The sequence below is a fragment of the Sus scrofa genome, chromosome 1 (assembly GCF_000003025.6).
Source record: "Sus scrofa isolate TJ Tabasco breed Duroc chromosome 1, Sscrofa11.1, whole genome shotgun sequence".
NCBI lineage: Eukaryota > Metazoa > Chordata > Mammalia > Artiodactyla > Suidae > Sus > Sus scrofa.
Window position 1 is genome coordinate 190,651,397 of NC_010443.5, and position 24,507 is coordinate 190,675,903.

At 36.2% G+C, this 24,507-nt stretch overlaps 1 protein-coding gene and 1 pseudogene across 1 annotated transcript in view; one reads left to right on the forward strand and one right to left on the reverse strand.

Annotated features, from left to right (window-relative positions):
• Window positions 1–22,530, forward strand: part of HIF1A (hypoxia inducible factor 1, alpha subunit (basic helix-loop-helix transcription factor)) — a 48,491-nt gene extending 25,961 nt beyond the window's left edge. The window contains 11 exon segments of the mRNA NM_001123124.1: window positions 2,145–2,257; window positions 2,826–3,028; window positions 10,508–10,614; window positions 11,925–12,072; window positions 13,805–14,025; window positions 14,855–15,144; window positions 17,012–17,134; window positions 17,269–17,693; window positions 20,638–20,746; window positions 21,278–21,404; window positions 22,142–22,530. Coding sequence (NP_001116596.1) covers window positions 2,145–2,257; window positions 2,826–3,028; window positions 10,508–10,614; window positions 11,925–12,072; window positions 13,805–14,025; window positions 14,855–15,144; window positions 17,012–17,134; window positions 17,269–17,693; window positions 20,638–20,746; window positions 21,278–21,404; window positions 22,142–22,293 — 2,018 coding nt within the window. The 3' untranslated portion in view covers window positions 22,294–22,530.
• LOC106507611 lies at window positions 4,690–5,666 on the reverse strand (annotated as a pseudogene).

The following is a 24,507-nucleotide window of genomic DNA, read 5'->3' on the forward strand; positions in this document are numbered from 1 at the left end:
TTCGATCCCGGGCCTCACTTAGTGGTTTAAGGATCTGGCATTGCCATGAGCTGTGGTGTAGGTTGCAGATGTAGCTCTCGGTAGGCCTACAGCTGTAGCTCCAGTTCAACCCCTCGTCTGGGAACTTCCTTGTGCTGTGGGTGTGACCCTAAACAAAACAAAAACTACTTTCAAATGCTTCAAGGGAGGGCACATTTTTAAGTCAGCCCAAATAACCCATATTAGCACCAAGATTGCCCCAACTTGCTTATGTTCCATTATTATCAGTATGAACTGGAACTCTTCTTTTTCAAGAGTAGCAATTCTACCTAAGCAAGCCTAAATTGAACTGTTATCTTATTTCTTTAACACTTGACACTTTTCTTTCAATATATAAGCCTTAAACTTTCCTGATCTTTTTTAAAATTTTTTTCTCTTATTTCCATTAATCTTTGAGTTTTTATAGATTCTACCTCTTCATTTGTCTTCTGTCGCCTCTTTTCACTTTTGCTGAGCCTCTCACTACCATCATTGTATTCTAACACATCATATATATTGCTGCCAGAATAATGTTTAAGTTCCTATTGTGCGTCTCAGCTCAAATTTTTTAGAAGCCATAATTTGTATATTTAAGGCTGAACCCCGCATTGTGGCATCTGTGGCTCTCTATAGTTAAGGCCCTAACTATCTCTTCTGTCTCATTACTCTTCTGCATGTACTTTATTTATTTATTTTGCTTTTTCTTAGGGCTGCACCCGCAGCATATGGAAGTTCCCAGGCTAGGCGTCAAATCAGAACTATAGCCGCCGCCCTCCCCCACAGCCACAGCAATGCGGGATCCTAGCTGGGTCTGCAATCTAAATACCATGGCTTATAGCAACATCAGATCCCCAAGCCACTGAGTGAGGCCAGGGATCCAACCCACATCCTCATAGATAGTAGTTGGGTTCTTTTCCACTGCACCACAACACGAACTCCTGCTACCTTATATTCTAGACAAACTGATCTATGTACTGCTCCCCAAATATGAGCTATTTTTTCTCACCTCTGTGTTTTTCACTCTCTTCCTTCTGTTCAGAATACTCTTCTTACTCATCTATATTTACTGAAATTCTAATGTCTCTTTTTCTAAGAGTTTTTTTATTTTCCCTTGACTAGAAGTTACCTTCTAATCTCTTTGTACTTCTTTAAAGTGTTCTTGTAAGTCTTGGGCGCTTACTGTACGTCATGTTGTTGCCATTGGCCTCACTACATCGACTATATTTTTAATTTTCTTCAGGACAGGCACTGTGTCTTACTCATCTTTGTATTGCCTAAAGTATCTAGTCCAAGTCTTGAATAATGAATATTTTTGTATTTGTTTTGAATCAGACTGATCAGTGAAAAAAATCAAGTTGCTGTTTGCTTAGTCACCTGTGTCTAATTTCATTTTTAAAAATTATCTGACTTTTGGAAAGGGAGTAAATAAACTTTATTTAATTCTAACTTTGCCTTGAAAAGTCATTCAATTTACCTGTGGCTTTGGTGTAGGCCAGCAGCTACAGCTCTGATTGGACCCCTCGCCTGGGAACGTCCATATGTGGCAGGTGTGGCCCTAAAAAGACCAAAAAAAAAAAGTCATTCAATTTTTTTTTTCCCCGTAGTAACAAAGTAGAGATAATTTCCCACTTGCTTTACAGGAAGATTTAAGGAAAAATCAGATCTATAAAAATGTTATTTGCTATTGAAAGGAAATCTTTCATTTTAGAAGTTCTATAATGGAATATTCATTATAAATTGAGCTATCATATTTGGTAAAGGTTTGGAGGAGTTTACTGAAGTTCTTTTCTTGGTTATGCTTTGTACACTGATAGCAGAGATATTGGGCAAATTCATACCATGTTTATATTTCTTGGTAATTTGACCAGATTTACTGGGTTGAATATGAAATGGTGGTTTTTCCCAAATTTGGACTCTCATCTCACTAACTCAGAGAATCATGCTTTTGTGAACCTGTTGCTGACTAGAGTGTATTAAATTCCTTTGATGTGTTGAAATGAGCAGAGAGGTGTTTATGTTGAGACTTTTCATTGAACAGCACCTCGGTGCTAGGTTCTTTGCTACTCTTATTATAATAAATTTGTGTATATAGTTACATTTTTAACTTTATTTCATGCTTTCATTAGGCCTTGTGAAAAAGGGTAAAGAGCAAAATACACAGCGGAGCTTTTTTCTCAGAATGAAGTGTACCTTAACTAGCAGGGGGAGAACTATGAACATAAAGTCTGCAACATGGAAAGTAAGTAAAAATGATTTGTGAATGCACTTGATTTATAGATAAATTAATACATCTTGACATTGCTAGAATTAAGACAGCATTAGAACTGTGAAGGAAGACTTACTGTTCCTTGGCATTTGCAGATTTAAGTCCAAAGCAGAGTAGTAATTCACCAGTTTGAGGCATAATCTTAAATTAGTCCATTGTGATGTTATTGGCTTTGCCAATCACTCAGTGTTTAAATCTTCATAGAGATTAATTTTCTATTCATTGTTGTATCATTTCTCTGCTCAGTGTTGAAACACAGTCATCAGAGTAAGAAAGAACTATCAAACAGCTGCAGTGACCAAGTGAAAGAAAAATCAGCTCAGATTTGTATGAAGGAAATTTTTTTTAAAGAGTAATCTATGGTGCCTGAGGCAGTGTTATAGGGAAAACATTTATTGATTTTCAAGATTTTAGTTGACCTACTAAAGACAGTAAATTTTATCATAGCTTACTAGCCATGTCAGACTCAGCTACCTCTGCATTTTATTTTTAATAAAATTTAAAAATTTTTAAAAACTTCTTTGTTTTTCTTCATACACAGGTACTTCACTGCACAGGTCATATTCATGTATATGATACCAACAATAACCAGTCTCAGTGTGGGTATAAGAAACCACCTATGACGTGCTTGGTGCTGATTTGTGAACCCATTCCTCATCCATCAAATATTGAAATTCCTTTAGATAGCAAGACATTTCTCAGTCGTCACAGTCTGGATATGAAATTTTCTTATTGTGATGAAAGGTAAATGAAACAGAAAATATAACTTTAGGAGTTCTCACTGTGGCATAGCAGGTTAAGGATCTGGCATTGTCTCTGTGGTGGCATGGGTTCGATCTCTGGACTGGCACAGTGGGTTAAGGATCCAGTGCTGCTGCAGCTGTGGCAGAGGTCACAGCAGCAGCAGATTTGATCCCTGGCTTGGGAATTCCCAAATGCCACAGGTGCGGCCGTAAATTGTGTGTGTGTAAAACTTGAAATTTTTAATTGGTCCACATTTTTTAGCATTTTTTTATACTATTGACTGTAGTAGAGACTGTGCATGCTTCCATCCACTTAAGTTGAATACAATAATATATATATAATAATATATCCTAGAATTTTGTAAGATTAATTGATGGAATTATTCATCCACGTTTATTGAACATTTATTATGTACTATGTATACTTATTCTACCGGGTGCTATCCAGGTGCTTTTTTCTTTAGGAGCTCTAATTTATTTAAAGAAAAAATAAATATATTTCAGAGACATACAATGCATAATTTGAGGAAAGATAGATTTGGAAAGAAATTTTTAATTTATTTTTAAATTTTATTGGAGTATAGTTGACTTAAAATGATGTGTTAGTTCCAGATATACAGCAAAGAGAATCAGTTATACATATTCAGATATCTATTCCTTTATAGATTCTTTTCCCATATAGGTATTATAGAGTATTAAGTAGATTTCCCCATGCTATACAGTAGGTCCTTGCTACCTATCTATTTTATATATAGTAGTGTGTATATATTAATCCAAACCTTCTAATTGATCCCTTTCTCCAATGTTTCCCCTTTGGTAACCATAAATTTGGTTTCAAAATCTTTGAGTCTGTTTCTGTTTTGTGAATAAGTTCTTTTGTATCATTTTTATTAGATTCCACATATTAGTGATCTTATGTGCTATTTATCTTTCCTAATCTGACTGACTTCACTTAGTATGATGATCTCTAGGTCCATTCATGTTGCTGTAGATGGCATTATTTCATTCTTTTTGTGGCTGAGGAATATTTCATTGTAATATGTACTACATCTTCTTCTGTTGATGGACATTTAGGTTGCTTCCATGTTTTGACTTGTAAATAGAAGGCATAAGGAAGAGCAGGATATCAAGGCAGAAAAACATATCCCTAAAAGAAGAAAAATCCTAGAAAATATAGTCGCTGTCCAGGTTGAGTCAATACACAATGAAATACTCCTCAGCCATAAAGAACAAAATAATGCCATTGGCAGCAACATGGATGCAGCTAGACTCTCATACCAAGTGAACTCAGAAAGAGAAAGACAAATACCATGTGACATTACCTATATGTGGAATTCAAAATATGACAAAAATAAACCTATCTACAAAACAGAAACAAATGCTCAGATGTAGAGAACAGACCTGTTGGTTGCCAAGAGGGAAGGGAGAAGGAGTGGGATGAATGGGGAGTTTGGGGCCAGTAGGTGCAAACCACTACATTTAGAATGGATAAGCAACGAGGTCCCACTCTACAGCACAGGGAACTATATTCAGTCTCCTGGGATATACCATGATGGAATATGAGAAAAAGAATGTACGTATGCATGACTGGTCACTTTCCTGCACAACAGAAGCTGACACAACATTGCAAATCCAATAAATATTAAAAAAAAAAAATGGTTATCACATATCTTCAGACTCTATGTTCATGGAGTAATTTGGGAATAAATCCATAATTTGCTGCTGGGTACTGTAGTACTTCGCAGTCTGCTGTATTACATTATGATTTTCCCTGGCAGTTTTTGGGTGGCTTCCAAATCACTGACAGGAGAATTTTGCTCCAGGCACTGGAGCTGGGGCTTCAGGAATTCCTTGACACAGTTTTGAACTGGTTGTTCCAAGTTTGGTTATTCCAGGCTTGGGGGCACCAGGTCTGGCTCTTCCAGGTTTGGTTGCTCTAAGACTGGCTGTTCCAGGTCTGTTTGCTCCATGATGGGTTATTCCAACTCTGGTTACCCTTCATGGGCAGGTTTCCAGAAGTGTTCACCAGGCATATTTGGTGGTAGGAATAGAAGCCTGGGGATTCTGTACTGGCTAAGCCCTAAATCACACTGTTGCTATTCCTTGGACAGTTGTTTTTCTGCCACCTCTTAGAGTTCATTAGCTTGTTCTGGAACCAGGTCTTAACCTATTTGTAGCTAAGGTTCAGGATATTGGAAAGTCCTTGCGAATGCTGGAGGCTGAGGTATTTCTGCTTCTGAAAACTGTCATTGATGACACAGAGCTGGGTCTGAGAGAACACAGTTCTTACCGTCTACTTCTTGACTGGAACCTTTACTTCTTTCTTTTCTGTGCTCTTCTCTTCAGACATGGGCAGTGGTTTTATTCTGGGGCATGTGGGAGAATCAGGGCTGTTCAGTTTCTGTGTTGAGGGTTTAAGCACATGACATCTGCAAGGAGACATAATTTTCTACAGACCTGTAAACGTCAGGCATTGGTGAAGATTCCCTAGAATTGGATGCTTTGGGGACAAGCTGGATCCACACTCATGCTGAGTTGAAGAGGGAAAAGAAAAAAAGAAAAAAAACAAAAACAAAGAGCTAAATTGTAGGAAAAGTCCAGGCTTTAAGTTTTTAGGTAAAAGAGCTTAGAAGAATATGAAGATCTCCTCCCAGTATAAAAGTATCAAAAAAATGGGATGAAGTGAGTCACCTTTGCAGTAACAGGCGCTAAACAGCCCAATCTAGCAAAATGAGCCTATTTAAAAAAATTTTTTAATGTAAAGCTGTATGAGATATTGGTATATTTTGGAGATTAATCCCTTGTTGATTGCTTCATTTGCAAAGGGGATAGATTACTTTTGATTGTGGACTAGAAAGGAAAGTTTTTGGTCGTCTCCTCACCCTACATAGTTTCCTGAGCAGTTTCATTTTTGGCCACGGTTTCTGTTGCGACTTCCCGTATTTCTATTTATAACTATTTCCATTTCATTGCCAATTTGATATTTTTATCTGGAGGTATGTTCTTCTATATTATAAACTAAAAATTTCTGAAACTAAACTGAACCACTCCTACCCCAAAACAATTTCAAAAACTGCTTTTCCTCTTATAATGAATATCATGATTGATATACCACAGTATACACATGACTCCAGCAAAAATTAAGTCATTCTTAACTTTTCTTTTGCTTTCATTATCTACACTCAGTTGGTCTCTAAATTTTAATAGATTACCATTTGCATGTATCTCTTGATCCATTTCCTCCTTCCACTCTTGTCTGCCTGCCTTTGAGTTCTTCAGCTTATTATTACATTTGGCATGAACTGCATCTCTGCCAGCAGATTTGTGCCCTTTTAATCTCATCCAGGTTTCCAAGAAGTGGACTTCCTAATGTGAAAATTAGATCATGTCATACTCCTGTTGAAAATGCCTCAGCTGCTTCCCTCCTTCATCTTCACATACCAAAAAAAAAAAAAAACAAACAAAAAAAAAACCTTTTTTGTTTATAAATATATTAGAAGGATAGCACATTTTTATTTATCAAAATAAGACATGCATTTTGAAAAGCTGGGGGAAAAAAACAGGCCCAGGCAATAAAATCTAAACTTCTTAGCATAGCAAGCAAAGATACTTATGATCTGGCCTCTTCTGACTTCTCCAAATTAATTGGGAGGAGGAAAAGACCCCCTTCTGCTGTGGTCGCCTATAGCCTGAGAGCTCCACATGCTGTTCTGCTGTCTTAGTGCAATGATGCTATCCTCAACTCCAAACACATACTTAGCTTCCAAGAGCTACCTACTGCATCTATTTGTAGAGCTTTCCTTGTTTCTTTAAGAAATTACTGTTTCATGTATGTAAGTCTGTCATGGCCTTTTTTCTGCTTTTGCAATTATTTGCTTGCTTGTACCATTTTTTGCTTTAAGGCTGTATGACCATGGCTGAAAGCATATGTTCTGTAGCTAGACTGCTAAATCCTGACTGCCTATATCCGGGTGACCTTAGACACATTACTTCTTTTCTTTGTGCATCATTTTCTTCATCTTTAATAATCTCTACTTTAGATAAAGTATAATGCGTGTATTAGTATCATCTTCAACTTGAAGATTATATGAGGAAAACAACTTTAAGTCCTTAGTGCTAACTATAAAGTAGATAAGAAGCCTCTGCCCCACTGTACAAGGAATGTGAGAGGGCACTGGCTTTGTATCACATAATCCTTGATTCCATGCTGGCTTGCAGTCCTGGTAACAGTGTGACCTGGATCTTAGGCACTGTTGTAAATCTCATGGTCCTTATCTGTTAAAAAAGGGTCATGCTTGTAAGGATTAAAAGAGTGTTGAGCACCTATTACACACAGTGACTGTTTGACCGCTGGGGTTAGAGTTAAGAAAAATGAAGATAGAAGAGCCAAGAAGTATTTTATGGCATTTACTGCCAGTGTTTATGTCAGTGTATGATAGAAGAGAGATGCCCTTCCTTTTTTGAGGAATTAGTTTTTATTTTTTTTATTTTTTTGTCTTTTTAGGGTGGCATCCATGACATATGGAAGTTCCCGGGCTAGGGGTCTAATCGGAGCTATAGCTGCCGGCCTACACCAGCCATAGCAACACAGGATCTGAGCCGCATCTGCGACCTACACCACAGCTCACAGCACTGCCAGATCCTTAACCCATTGAGTAAGGCCAGGAATTGAATCTGCATCCTCATGGATACTAGTTGGGTTTGTTACCGCTGAGCCATGATGGGAACTCTGAGTAATTAGTTTTTATTTTATTTATTTATTTTTTAATGGTCATACCTGCAGCATATGGAAGTTCCTGGGCTAGGGATCAAATCAGAGCTATAACTGCAGGCCTACACCACATCATACCTGATATGATCCATCTCAGCAGCCTTTGCCGCAGCTCGTGGCAAAGCCAGATCCTTAACCCACTGAGCGAGGCCAGGGATCAAACCTTTATCTCAAGGAGACTGTTTTTTAACCCACTGAGCCACAACGGGAACTCCTAGTTTTTATTTTTTGAATTCAATAGTAAAGTATAGGGATGGGCTGGGGAGAAAGGAAAGTGATAGAGCTAGAATGAGAAAACAAGAAAGGGAGTGACATGACCCTTCTGTTTGTATCAGAAGATTAACAGAATGGGAGTTCCCATCATGGCTCAGTGGAAATGAATCTGACTGGCATCCATATGGACGCAGGTTCGATCCCTAGCCTTGCTTGGTGGGTTAAGGATCTGGCATTGCTGTGAGCTGTGGTGTAGGTCGAAGAAATGGCTCAGATCTGGCGTTGCTGTGGTTGTGGTGTAGGCCAGTGGCTACAGCTCTGATTCCACCCCTAGCCTAGAAACCTCCATACACCGTGAGTGCGGCCCTAAAAAAAAGAAAAAATTAGCAGAATGGTTGTGACAGAGAAGTAAAGGCAGCCTGTTGAGAGATTAACCAAATGAGGTTTTGATTCTAACCAGGAGATTGTTGTTTTCTGGTTAGAGCTTTTTCTAGGAACATCTCATAGCTATAACCCCTTAGAACCAAGATATAGAAAAAAGTTTGCCCAATTTTGAGAAAATCTAATGTATCAAATTTCTTACATCCAAAATATCCCATAAATGGCTATTAATTATTGTACTAATTTCCACTTATAATCACTGAAATATTTATGTGAGCATCTGCTATGTTCATGTCATGATAATTGGCATTAAAGTAGAAATAAGGTTAATAGTTCTGCCCCATAATACTTGGAACAAATGAACCATATACCGCATAGTTGCTTTAGGTTATAGGTTTACTAGTCCATTAAAAACACTTTTTGGTCAAATTTTCTGGATCCTCTCTTTTTTGGTACAAAAAACTATGTGATTCTCTAAAGTTAAATTAACTTTACTTCTCCCTCAAATATGAATAAAATTGACCATCTAGGAAAATACGCAGTTTATATTTTGGCATCTTTTATCCTTTAGTGATAGATGTACCTCAACTCAGATTGAGAAGCACTGAGTAAATTAGAGCTTCTTAGCACCATGTACAAAGCCCTCATTAATCTGATCCTCCTGCCTACTTCTCCAACCTCATTTCTTCATACTTGCTCCCAATAACCACATCAGAATCTTTGTTACCTGCACAGTGTCAGGCATTTTCTCACCTCCATCTTTTCTTGTAGTGTACCTTCTTCCCAAAATGGTTTTTGTTCTTTGAGCCTCTTCTGTACTCAACTCATAAGTCTCCTAGAAGACGCTGTCCTTCACCCCACCATTCCTTATCATGGATAGAGGTGGTTCCTCTGATTCCTAAAAGATTCCCATCACTATAGTTGAGACATAATTTCATAAGTAGTGTGGTAAACACACCAGAAAATTCATCATACATTGAGTTTTGCCTTTGCATTTTCACACCTAGAACAAATGCCAGGCACATGATGGAATATAAAAGTTTAATGAAAAAAATTATAGCTCCATAGAATTTGATTTAAACGTATAACCTATGTAAAACCAATTAAAATTATCTTTAAAGCATAATTAAATCAGATTATTTATAAAAACAATTGTTCCCTTTGTAATGCTGCCACCTAGTGTAGATGTGCTTGTAAAGAATTCTGGATTTTGGTTTAGTTTAGTTTTGATTTTTTTTTTCTTCTCAAATCAGCTATTTACCTATTTATTTATTTATTTATTTTGGAATAAACTCTGGCATATAAGTTGTGACAACACAAACAGTATTACTATACCTATCTTCCCTGTATGTTTTCTGGAATTGTTTGGCTTCTTGGATACAGTACATTATATAGCTTTTGCTTGTATCTCAGAAGGTCCTTTGAATTCTAAAGGCTGAGAAATCAAAGAACTTAACTCATGTTTTATTCCCAGAAAAGAAGATAATATTGCTGTCATGCTGCTAAGAAGGCAGCTTTCTCTTTCTCATGAAATGAGCTCCATTTCAGACAGTGATTCCAGACAGTAGTAAGATCTAGTCTCTGTCCTAAAGGAACTACCAGGGAACCACAAGGGGTAACTGCATTACTTTCTTGTTATTTTCAGTTTGATACCATTATCTCATCTGAAATGAATTCCTATAATTTGGGTAATTTCAAAATCTGAGTAGAAGAGCACCTTCCAAAACAAACATAAGTACTTATTTGGTTACCATATTAAAATTCTATAGTAGATACTGGTCCCCCAAGGTGAAGCCCTTCCTAGGAGAACTGTTATATAAAGAATCAGTTTTTGTATACATACACACAGAAAGAATGTGGTTTATGGTAAGATAATTTTATGGGCTTAATCTATATTTTAAATTTAATCTATACTTAATTTATAAATTAAATTTAGTAACTATGGTGTTACTAAAGGTGAGATATAAGTTTAACTAAACACAGAAGGATGTTCTTTACTTTTGAAAATTCACTCATCCATAATATTAAAGCATGTCACTTACTCCAGAGAAGGAAAATTTTTTTTCACTAACCAGTTTCTGTCATTTTTTTCTTTATACATTTTTTACCTAACAGAATTACTGAATTAATGGGATATGAGCCAGAAGAACTTCTGGGCCGCTCAATTTATGAATATTATCATGCTTTGGACTCTGATCATCTGACCAAAACTCATCATGATAGTAAGTGTAGATCTAACTATTCAACTCTTGCAGTCTTAACCAGTCTTCCTAGACTAAATATTTTAATAGATCTCTTTATAAGTAGCCTGGGTGATTAAATCTATGTTTTATATTTGTTATAACTAATATCAATTAAAGCAGAATCATTTAACAATATATAAAACTTCCCTGGCATTTTAAATACAAAGACTGAAAAAAATATAGAATATTGTAGCATCATTTTCAGAATTCATTCCTAAGTATTCAGAACAGTTAGCACATAGAAGGCATTCAGAAAATAATTGTTCATAGTCTCTAGTTAGTGGAATAATAAAGTGTTTATGAAAATAAAGCACATATTTATAAATCACAAAAATAAATAAATAAATAAAATGTTCAGTGATTCAGTTAATGTACATGTGATCAACAAGATGCACTAGTGGAAGCAAGTACCCTTGACATAAGATCTAATTCTCAGTTTTACTCATACATTATTTGAGGATCCCACGGTAAGTAAAACTTTGGAATTTCCCACTTGCCTCTTTAATCTGTACCTAAACATGGCTTCTTGGTGTAACTGGGGATGCACGAATGTCACTGAATCAGTATAATTAGCCTTAAACTGTTGAATGGGCCCAAGTCTGCAGTCAGGGCCCCAATACTCATGGTAATGTCATCATTACTATTTATCTAGTACTTTCTCCCAAATAAATAATGAAGACTGCCTAGGAGTTCCCTGGTGCCTTGGCAGGTTGAGGATCCAGCTTTGTCACTGCTGTGGCTCTGGTCACTGCTGTGGTGTGGGTTTGATCCCTGGTTGGGCGTGGCAAAAAAAAAAAAAAAAAAAGACTGCCTAAATTTCCAAAAGACTTCGGCATGATATCAATTATGATTCAAATATGCTAGCCCAGCTATTTCAAGAATCTTTGGTTCTCTGGGAAGTGTAGCAGGAATTTAAAGAAACAATAGCAATGCCACTTTCTTGAATGTTCTCTGTGGAATCAGGGTTATTCATTCTCAAATCTTTTTGATACTTTTAATGTATAAGTCATTAAAGGAATTTTAGTCACTGCTGTCCTTTTTCCTGGCTTTCATCTTACTAAAAGTAAAAATTGGCAGATAAGTTTATTTTGGGGATTAGAAGAATGAAATGGGTACATTTTCAGCTATCCTGGGGTGTTTGTGCTGTCTTTCATTTTAAACAGTTACAACTGATTCTGTTAAACATTTCTCCTTTTTTCTAAAAGTGATCAACATTCAGCATCCATTCATTGGACTGAAAATCCAAACTTATTTTCTCTAAATGATTCTTTTTTCCTTTTCACTCCTAGTGTTTACTAAAGGACAAGTCACCACAGGACAGTACAGGATGCTTGCCAAAAGAGGTGGATATGTCTGGGTTGAAACTCAAGCAACTGTCATATATAACACTAAGAACTCTCAACCACAGTGCATTGTATGTGTAAATTATGTCGTGAGGTAAGCTTGAAAAATAAATATTGGGGGGGAACAAGTGGTCATCCTTTGAATACTCTTTTTTTTTTTTTTTTTTTTTTTAATGAGAGTTGTGAAGTTTATTTCAGGTTCTCTCTTGGGTTTTTTTTTCATATATATTTTTTTTCTTTTTTGCCACACAGGCAGTATGTGGGAATTCCTGGGCCAGGGATTAAATAGCAACACTGGATCCAAGCCGTGTCTGTGACCTACACCACAGCTCACGGCAGTGCCGGATCCTTAACCCATTGAGCAAGGCCAGGGATCAAACCTGAATCTTCATGGATGCTAATTGGATTCCCTTCTGCTGAGCCACAATGGGAACTCCCAGCTGTGTTTTTTGTTTGTTTGTTTTTTAATAAAAAGAATACTGGCCTTGGTATAGTTAGGTTTGTGTCTTGGCTCTGTCCCTCATTAGCTCCATGACTTGAGAAGTCTCCCCATTTTTCTGAATTTCATCCATATAGGAGAGATGATAATACCTCAAAAGGTTAAAATGAGGATTAAGTGAAATTCTATCTGAGATTCCTGTAAAAGGCTGTATGATGTGACACATGGTTCTTGTATATTCACAAACTCTTCTCTTAGTTGATTGGCTTGTGAATATTATGGATATCATAAACTACTCTTTCATTCGCTCTATTTCAGTAAGCACCACTCTCCTTCTAGTCATAGTCAGTCCACCTTCTACATCACTACCAGGCTGAATTTTCTTGCATGGATATTTCATCATCTCATTTTCCTTAGAATTGTTTTAAAAGATCCCTTTATCATCCCCAAGATAAACTCTTGCCTACTTGCATAGCATCATTTCTTGTCATTTTCTGTATTCCCATGATTTCATAGATTTATCCCTCTTTCTAAAATCTGTGGCCACCTCTCCTAGGAAGATTTTGGTCATTTGTTTTTATTTTTGCCGCTTCTGACACCACCCTTTAATGTTTTAAAATTAGGCCAAAGAATTCTTTTGTGATCTTCCCATTATATAAGAATCACCCCCTTGGAATGTCCTTCTTCTCCCCATCCCAATCTGCTGAACAAGTCCTACTTGAGCCCAGATTTCAGCCTTTTTGTGACACAAACCTTCTCCATTTTAGCAGTGGTCACTTTGTATTTCAATTGTTTGCACACCTAGTTTCGCACTGGGTTTTAAAATTCCTGAGGGCAGGGTTTTAAACTTTGTATTCTCAGTTCATTTAATATTTGTTGATTAGGAGCAATAAAATTAGGCCAGACATGAGGATGGAACTATTTTTCATCATCCCTCTTCAACTCTATCCTGTAGGTGGTATCATCAGATCATTTCCTTACCACCAAGGAAAATACCATGCCCTTTTAGAAGAACCTTGCTCATTTATCTAAGTATCTTTATATTTTAGGACCATGCTTCCTATATTAGTGTCAAAGACTTCTGTGCCACTTTCATCACATGTGGGCACAAAAATTGTGAACATCTGTTTATTGTCCTATATGTTCTCGACTATTAGCATTTCTTTGTCACCATCTGTCTTCCCAAAGGAATAGCTGAAGTTTCTTAATTGAAATTAGTCAAATACTTGAATTATCTTGTACTGTGAATTTTAATAGGTCTTTATCTCATATTATTATTTTAAACTCTGAATGTGACCAAGTATGCATGAAAGATGTTTTAAGAGTCGTCTTCCCCACCCCAACCCACTGTGTCAGGTACTCATTTAAGAATCTCTTTTTTTGACAGTGGTATTATACAGCACGACTTGATTTTCTCCCTTCAACAAACAGAATGTGTCCTCAAACCAGTTGAATCTTCAGACATGAAAATGACTCAGCTATTTACCAAAGTTGAATCAGAAGATACAAGTAGCCTCTTTGATAAACTTAAGAAGGAACCTGATGCTTTAACTTTGTTGGCCCCAGCTGCTGGAGACACAATCATATCTTTAGATTTTGGCAGCAATGGTGGGTCTTTAGTTATTTTGCTAATTGCCTAAACTTTAATATTTTTTGGTGGTATAATCATTTGGACCTTGTGGTGTTTGCCCTGTAATTTCTCAGAATTCCTGCTTTTGTCACATTGTTGGAAATTGTGCTTCAAAGTGTTCTTAAGGTATTTCTTCTCCCAGTTTTAATTTTTCTCAACTACTCTATATCCTACTGTCGTATTTCTTCACAGTAGTTCTATTGCAGTAGGCATAGTTGCATTAAAGGATAAATAAGCAGTCTTACCATAATATCAAACATTGAAAAAGAAACCTAATTTCAGGCTTGGTTAAATTTTAAAGAATGAAAGGTATGAGATGTTGGAATTGCAGGGGGGTGCATGCTATATGTATTAATGGGAGTTGTCAGCATTGGAGTAGAAAGGTAACTCAGACTTAGGGTTATACTGTAAAATCATAGACTTCTGGATTAAGTGAAATTTGTTACCATTTTTGTTATAGTGAACTCAACCTTTTGTAAAAGGGGGTCTTAGGAGTCCCCGTCGTGGCACAGCAGAAACAAATCCGACTAGGAACTATGAGGTTTCGGGTTTAGTCCCTGGCCTCGCTCAATGGGTTAAGGATCCAGTGTTGCCATGAGCTGTGGCATAGGTCAGAGACACGGCTTGGATCCTGAGTGGCTGTGGCTGTGGTGTAGGCTGGCGGCTACAGCTCCGATTCGACCCCTAGCCCGGAAACCTCCATATAATATAAAGCATTCTTTAAAAAGGGGGGGAGGGGATCTTAGTTTCTGTATATGTTAAAATATAGACAGTCTTTAAATTGACTGACTTTTTTTTCCCCTACAGACACAGAAACTGATGATCAACAACTTGAGGAAGTTCCATTGTATAATGATGTAATGCTCCCCTCATCCAATGAAAAAATGCAGAACATAAATTTGGCAATGTCTCCATTGCCTGCCTCTGAAACTCCAAAGCCACTTAGAAGTACTAGTGCTGACCCTGCACTCAATCAGGAAGTTGCATTAAAGTTAGAACCAAATCCAGAGTCCCTGGAACTTTCTTTTACCATGCCCCAGATTCAAGATCAGCCAGCTAGTCCTTCTGATGGAAGCACTAGACAGAGTTCACCTGAGGTAGGTATCATGATAAGAAAAGGATAACTTACAGATTTTAATGTTTAGGGGTGTATTTTTAAATTTTATTAAAACTTTAATTTGAAGCACATGTCATAGTTTTGTGTAAATTTTAGCATTTTTAACATTACTACAAGAGCTATGGCTAACTTAGAACTCAGTGCATGTTTTTGGCTTAAGATAGGAACATGGGAAGGAGCTGCCTTAACATAAGGCAAAAGGTCACACATGTTGTTCCTCTTTGTATCTACCTCAGTCGGACAAAAAACATCTTGAACTTAGACATCCACAGAGAACAGTACTGTGTGCCTACAATCGCTGCAAGCCCATTCATATTACCCTTTGAGTTGGAGAACTATCCAGTGGCAAAGGGCTTATTATTAGCAAAGCTTAAAAGGGAAAGGACCCTAAGCTCTTTGCTCAATTTAATACAGTTTCCATCACTGTTTTGAAATTCTGCATAAGTGTAACATGAAAATACCTAGTCTCACACAGAATAAATACTTAATAACTTTTTAACTCAATTTCTGGAGTTCCTGTCATGGATCAGCAGTAAAGAACCCAACTAGTATCCATGAGAATGCAGGTTTGATCCCTGGCCTTGCTCCGTGGGTTAAGGATCCAGCGTTGCTGCAAGCTGTGGTGTAGGTCGCAGACATGGCTCGGATCCCATATTGCTGTGGCTGTGGTGGAGGCCAGCAGCTGCAGCTCCGATTCAACCTCTAGCCTGCGACCTTCCATATGCCACAAGTGTGGCCCTAGAAAAGAAAAAAAATTTTTTTAAATAAATAATTTGGTGGCTGACTTGATATTAGTTTTTCTATAAACAGAATAAAAGTAGTCTTTAAAGGGCTAGGCTGGGCCAAGACTAAAGGTATCACATAGGGCTCTATTTCTAAATCTAAAATGATTTGATTTCACATTTTCTGGTATCTAAAAACATGCTTATGAATAGGACAGCTCAGATTTGATTATTATGGCTTGATAAATGAGGCTCAAATAAGCTTTAATACCTGGTAAATTACATTAAGTATTTATTGATTCAAACTGGCAAGCTAAAAATAGATTTGACATCTCATCTTCTGGGGAATATATCCTATTCTCTGATTGCTCAGTTTGCCTAGCACAAAAATATTTTATGCATTTCATTTTTCATCCAACAAATGTAAATCTAACAAAAATGTTAAGATGAGGGTAGCAAAAGTTTATGCTTAGAATACATGGCTATAGGGAGTTCCCACTGTGGCACAGTGGGTTAAGAACCTGATCTCGGCACCTCGGGTCACTGTGGAGTGCATGTCTGCTCCCTGGCCTAGTGCAGTAGGTTAAAGGATGTGGCATTGCTGTAGCTATGGCTCAGATTCATCCCTGGCCTGGGAACTTCCATATGCCTTGGCTGCAGTCATTCCAAGAAAAAAAAAGTATAGCTATAGTTTTTTGGTTAAAATTTTAAACTAGTACTAAATTCATTAAGGTGAGTACAAGTAAAAACTTAAGTCTCCACCTCCATGCCTGCCCTGCCTTTCAGAGTAGCTGTGAAATTTTTGGTAGATCACCACAGCAGTGTGGCTTTTCAGTGCACAGTTAGATTCTAGAGAATTCTAGGTGAATTATTGGGTGAGTTTTATTCTTTAGAGTAAGTAGATAAATGAGTCTTTTAATTTTATAAATAATGTTATACAATTAGAAATGGATATATTGGCAAAATTTTACATGTAAGCTCAAATGTTTATCACTAGTTTGATAAAATTTGATAGAGGAGATAGACTTTATTGTGTATCATCTGAGATCAAATTTACAAATTCTAACAACTAGCAAAATATTTATGCAGGCTTCTTTAGGGAAAAGTAATTAATTCTTTTTACAGCCTAACAGTCCCAGTGAATATTGTTTTGATGTGGATAGTGATATGGTCAATGAATTCAAGTTGGAATTGGTAGAGAAACTTTTTGCTGAAGACACAGAGGCAAAGAATCCATTTTCTACTCAGGTATATACATTTGTTTATTACATATTTTCTATTAAACTTTATTAATTTTTACTCTCAAATGGCTTTGGGTTTAACTTGGTGTTCTTTTATAAGGTGTGGCCATTCTAAAAATACATATATTTGTTATTTTAAAGGACACTGATTTAGACTTGGAGATGTTAGCTCCTTATATCCCAATGGATGATGACTTCCAGTTACGTTCCTTCGATCAGTTGTCACCATTGGAAAGCAGTTCTACAAGTCCTCAGAGTGCGAGCACAATTACAGTATTCCAGCCCACTCCAATGCCAGAACCTCCTGTAACCACCACCACTCCAGCTGCCACCACTGACGAATTAAAAACAGTGGCAAAAGATGGTATGGAAGACATTAAAATACTGATTGCATTTCCATCTCCTCCCCACGTACATAAAGAAACTACTTGTGCTACAACATCACCATACAGTGATACTGGAAGTCGGACAGCCTCACCAAACAGAGCAGGAAAAGGAGTCATAGAACAGACAGAAAAATCTCATCCAAGAAGTCCTAATGTGTTATCTGTCGCTTTGAGTCAAAGGTATTTATATGTAACATTATAGTTCATTGTTTATTTTTGAAGAAATGTGTATTATGGAAAATTACTTATAAACATATCAAACTTTCTGACATAAATGCTTTATGGAACAGAAAATTGACATACAAATTCTTAACTTTAAGCAAGCATTCAGAAAGCCATTTCTGAATTAGTGTGTGTATTATTTTATAATTGTATCACTTATCTAAATGTAGAAGGCTGGGAGTTCCCACCATGGCGCAGTGGGTTAAGAATCCAACTGCAGCAGCTCTGGTCACCACGGAGTCACTCCTTGGCCTGGCACAGAGGGTTAAAGGATCCAGTGTTGCTGCAGCTGTGGTGCAGGTCACAGCTGTGGTGCAGGTCGCAGCTGTGGCTCAGACTCAGTCCCTAGCCTGGGAACTTCCATATGCTTCCAAGTTTGGCCAAAAAATATTATATAAATAATTAAATAAATGTAGGTGGAAGGGAGGGTCTTCTAATACCTCTAAAAATCAAATTCAGCCAATAAATTCTATAAATGTACAATAATTGGCCCAGTTTCTTGTGATTGCTTAAATCAGACTAGCTAACTATCCTCACTGCCTCCACTTCCTGGAGCTCTTTTTAAGCTTACCGGGACAAATGCCTTTCCAATTAAGGGTATTCCAATTTCCCATTCCATTTTTTTTTTGTCCACACCCATGGCCTGTAGGGATTGAACCCTCAACACAGCAGCCACCCAAGTCTTAACCCGCTGCATTACCAGAACTTCCAGTTCCCCGTTCCAGCTTGAGCTTGATAATTCTTCAGTCCTCAGTATTCAGTATAGATATTTCAAGCATTAAAAAAAAATTTATGTATAGTTAGAATTGTTTTAATTTTTCCTTTTTATTATAGAACACTTGCTATATTATAGCTTAAATAGGTTTTTAGGAGCTACAACAGGAATCTAAGCATGCTTTATGACATTGTTTCTACGGATTTAGTTTGAAAAAACATATGGATGCCACCAAACTTTGTTATAATTTTTGTGTATAATTGTAATAGGATTTGACATATTTTAAATTTGAGGCTATAATCAGAGGAAGAAGTTGTAGTCAGTGGGGCAGTGTGTGGAGAAGAGAAATTCCTTCTCTATGGTGCCCAGACTGAGCCAGGTATCAACAGCAATAGGAAAAGCACTGCCATCTCCAGAGTTTAGGGCTTTTCTCTCCTGCCCTGCATCACTGCTTTGACCTAGAATGCCAGGAGAGGCTCTTCCCAGAGCTGGGTCTTTAACAAAGGAGTACTTAATACTACTTTTTTTACTATATCACTAACTGACTTTAGAGTTCCTCTGGGCAGTGGCAGTGTCTTGGACATTTTTGTGTTACTGATACTTAACTCCCATACCTAACATGTAGTCCTTGCTTCAATAAAAGATATTGGATGGGGAGATAAATGAATATAGCAGTAGAATTGGCAATGATCTGTGGTTTACAGTTAGAGCTGCAGAGAACCATGGGTTATTCAGTTTTCTGAATAACTATGTACTTGTCAAAAACAAAGTTCAACAAATAATCACTTCAGCAATTTTTTTAAACATTAATTCCAATATAGTATGCAGTAAACACTTTAAGAAATGAACTTACCTTTCAGAACTACATGGAGGCTTTCTTCTTTACTACCTCTGTAGGTAATTTGCAAAATCAAAGTGCTATGTTAAACTAGACAACTTGCAGCTTTAGAGCAAAGATTAAAAATAAATAATTAAATGTACTACTACTAAGATATTTACATGATAGACTGAATTACACTTAATAAATATAATACTTATAAAAATTTTGAAAAGCTTACTTGTCTGTATATTGAAGGTTTTATGGAATTTTTCAAAAATATAAAACAAGACTGCATGTAAGAGAGCAGTTGCAACTATTGTGATTATGTTGGGGGTTGAGGGGTTCTGACAAAGACAGAACAAAATTGATGTACTTAATGCATAAAACATTAATATTAATTTTGGGTGCATATCAGGTTTTATAATCAGATCAATACCTAGGGCAAAATGGATTAGTGGGAAGATCACTGGGAAGAGGAGTGGGTGTCAAGAGACCTTCAGTGCACTAGTATACTTTCCTATCTGCAACTAATTAGCAATAGAACAAGTTACATAACATGTTTTAGAACGTGCATTATACACCTGTATTATCTTGGGGAGTAGAGTGAAGCTAAAATGAACCTAATAAACATGCAGTGTTTTATAAACTGAAAACACAACACAAATGTGAAATTGATCTTATATTACAGTAGTCCCAAGAATATCTATATTAGGTGGAATGAAAGGCCAGTATTGGAGTTCCCTGGTGGCGCAACAGGTTAAGGATCTGGCATTGTCGTTGCTATGCATTGCAGCTATGGTGCAGGTTCAGTCCCTGCCCTGGGAACTTCTGTGTGCCACAGGTACAGCCAATAAAAAGAAAGGGCAATATTTAACTCTTTCTCTTTTCTTTTTTGGTTTTTTTAGGGCCACACCCGTGGCATATGGTGGTTCCCATAGCTGCCGGCCTACACCAAAACCACAGCAACGCGCCAGATCCAAGCCACATCTGTGACCTATACCACAACTCCCGGCAATGCCAGATCCTTAACCCACTGAGCAGGGCCAGGGTTGGAACCTGCATCCTCATGGATGCTAGTCAGATTCGTTTCCACTGAGTCACGATGGGAACTCCCAATATTTAACTCTTTGATATCAATTTAGTTCTGTTCAGTTCTGTTTTATTAATAGGGAAATAGATATGTTAAGAAATTTTGTTTTATAAAATGAACTTTAGCTTCTAAGATAATAAACTTGAATAATCAAGAAAATTATGTATAACATTATATTAATGTTGGAAAACAGGCATTATATGTTTTCGTTTAAAAAAGCTAATTGGATATTTTTTAAGTAAATCAATCATATTTTTATTTAAAAAATTTTTTTCAGAACTACTGTTCCTGAGGAAGAACTAAATCCAAAGATAATTGCTTTTCAGAATGCTCAGAGAAAGCGAAAAATAGAACATGATGGGTCACTTTTTCAAGCAGTAGGAATTGTAAGTGTGACAGTATGTTTGCTTTTCTCTTCTATCTAATGTGCTATTTGAGTTAAATATATAGGTTACTCCTTGTATCTTCTAAGTCCTGACATTACATTCTCAAAAGTTGTACATTTTTTTTTTACTTTGTACACACTCTTTCTTAAAAACACAAACATTTAATGAATATAGTCTCCATGTAAAAATTCCAGACGCTAGAGATGTGTTTTGAGTAAATTAGGTTCTCTCCTCATTTCCATCCCCAAGACTCATTCTCTTCAGTTTACTTTCCTTTCTTACCCACAAAACACAGTCAATGCTGGGGTAATCCATACTGATATTTTCAGCCCAAATTAACTAAAAAGCATTTACATAACACTGTTGCTATAATGAGTGGTAAATGAATTCATCATAGTAGTATTAAAATTAATGTAAAATAGAGTAGTATTTAAGAATCTTGCCTACATATTGTTAAATTTACATTGATTTAAAAGTTTTTGATTTTAAAAATTCAACATAGTAAAATTGAAATAACTTTACTGTTTTTAGGGAACATTATTACAGCAGCCAGATGATCGTGCAACTACTACATCACTTTCTTGGAAACGTGTAAAAGGATGCAAATCTAGTGAACAGAATGGAACGGAGCAAAAGACAATTATTTTAATACCCTCTGGTTAGTTTATTCTTTCTGCCCTAGAACATCACAAGAGAATTAAAATATATGAAACTTTTATTTATGAGCTTTACTCCTAGTGAGAGTGGTTTTCATTCTTTAGCGAGATTAAAAAATAAGGTTGCATTTTATTTGATCAGTAACAGATAAGATGGAACTTTGAATTTTTAGAATTCTAAAGATCTGTCTAGGAGTTCCCCTCGTGGCTCAGCGGATTAACAAATCCGACTGGCATCCATGAGGGCACGGGTTTGATCCCTGGCCTCGCTCAGTGGGTTAAGGATCCGGCATTGCCGTGAGCTGTGGTGTAGGTCGAAGACGTGGCTTGGATACTGAGTTGCTGTGGCTGTGGCGTAAGCTGGCAGCTTCAGCTCCAATTTGATCTCTAGCCTGGGAACCTCCATATGCCGTGGGTGTGGCCCTAAAAAGACAAAAAAAAAAAAAGGATCTGTCTATATCTGTGTGCTATCAATACTGAGTAGAAGCTGAAACTTATATATTTTAAAGCCTTTTAAAATTGGTTTATCACACTCCTTTATGCCTTCAGTGTATGCTTTAAACACTTGTGACATAGCACCAGTTAACACTTGACACCACTTTCAAGTGGTGGTTTTACCCAGTAGACTGAAAACCCTTCCAGAATTTGCCTTATTTCCCCCAATACCTAGTGCATAGTAGCTACTTAATAATATTCATTGATTGATAAATAAATAATTAGATATGTCTTTGTTTTTCAGACTTAGCCTGTAGACTCCTGGGGCAATCAATGGATGAGAGTGGATTACCACAGCTGACCAGTTATGATTGTGAAGTTAATGCTCCTATACAAGGCAGCAGAAACCTACTACAGGGTGAAGAATTACTCAGAGCTTTGGATCAAGTTAACTGAGTTTTTTCATAATCTCATTCCTTTTTTTGGACACTGGTGGCTCATTACCTAAAGCAGTCTATTTATATTTTCTATATCTAATTTTAGAAGCCTGGCTACAAATACTGCACAAACTCTATTAGTTCAATTTTGATCCCCTTTCTACTTAATTTACATTAATGCTCTTTTTTAGTATGTTCTTTATTGCCAGATCACAGACAGCACATTCACGGTTCTTTGGTATTTAAACCATTGCATTGCAGTAGCATCATTTTTAAAATGCACCTTTTTATTTATTTATTTCAGGCTAGGGAGTTTGTCCCTTATTGAATTATTTTTAATAAGATGCCAATATGATTTTTTAAGAAGGCAGTAACCTTTCATCATGATGAGTTCGAAAAATTTTTACTCATTTTTTTCACATTTTACATAAACTAATGATTTGCCAGCAGTACACGGTAGCCACAATTGCACAATATATTTTCTTAAAAAAATACCAGCAGTTACTCATGCAATATATTCTGCATTTATAAGACTAGTTTTTAAGAAGAAATTTTTTTTGGCCTATGAAATTATTAAACCTGGAACATGACATTGTTAATCATATAATAATGATTCTTAAATGCTTGTATGGTTTATTATTTAAATGGGTAAAGCCATTTACATGATATAGAAAGATATGCATATATCTGGAAGGTATGTGGCATTTATTTGGATAAAATTCTCAATTCAGAGAAATGATCTGATGTTTCTGTAGTCACTTTGCCAGCCCAAAAGAAAACAATACCCTATCTGTAGTTGTGAAAGTTTATGCTAATATTGTGTAATTGATATTAAACCTAAATGTTCTGCCCACCCTGTTGGTATAAAGGTATTTTGAGCAGATTGTGAACAAGAAAAAAAAATCATGCTTTGTTAGCAAAATTGCCTAGTATGTTAATTTGCTCAAAATTTGATGTTTGGTTTTATGCACTTTGTCGCTATTAACATCCTTCTGTTATCATATAGATTTCAATAATTAAGTAATTTAGAAACATTATTTTAGAAATATATAGTTGTCACAGTAAAATCTTGTTTTTCTATGTGCATTGTACAAATTTTCATTCCTTTTGCTCTTTGTGGTTGGATCTAACACTAACTGTATTGTTTTGTTACATCAAATAAACATCTTCTGTGGACCAGGCCCCCTTTGATCACCTTTTATGTTAAAATATTTACCTCAACACTTCTGACTCATAAGATTGTTTACCAACAGTTTAAGTATTTATGAATATTACATTGCTCTTTCTTATTTCTACATTTATTTCACAGCTATCACCTTAATTTATACTGTGTCCTAATGTAATGTTAAATAATAACAAACCATAATGTTCCACTGTAAAAAAGTATGCTTTTAGAAAAGAAACGTCATTTGTGAATTTATGAACCTTAAAGTAAAACAAAATTTTATATGAATGGGATGAGTGAGGCAAATCTTGAACACTACAGTTACATAATGTTGTAAGGGTTAGAAATTCTTCTAAAGATTTCTAATTATTGTCATTCACAGATGAAGAAATTTAGACCTCAAATGATGAAATGATTTGTCCAAACCTTAAAGGCAATACATGGCAGACCAAAGATTTAAACTTAGGACTTCTGACTCCAGTATGAAACTAGAAAAAAAAAGAAACCTTGCTTTGTTTCTGCCTTAATGATACTGTATGTTTTAAAATTTTTAAATAGCTTTATTCATTTTCTCCTATGTTCTTAAAATGAAACAGCAAAATTTCTTTTCTGATTGTAAAAGTAATACATTCTCACTTAGAATTTTAAAAATCAGCACCAAAAGATATAACAAGGAAAGAGTGAATCTCTCTGCTCTGAGAAGTAACAGCAAATTATTTTTATGGACAAATTACATAGGTAGTGCCAGAGCCTTAGGCCTTGTACCCTGAGGTTATGGGACAAAATACCCTGAATAAAATTAACTAAGCAACAAATCTTGGGAGGCTGTTTTTATCTCAGAATGAAGAAAATGTGATTACAGTTACATGAAAATTTGGGAACAAAAAGTTTACAATACTAAGACTGAATCCAAGATTCTGGGGAGGGTGACCCAAGATTTTACATATTTCCCTGCAAATACTATGCTCCAAAGTGGTTCTACATTTAATTACAGATAGTACCAGACATAGTGTTTTAGAATAAAGTAATTGCTTAATATTTCCAGGTCAAGATAGAAGAAAAAATTCT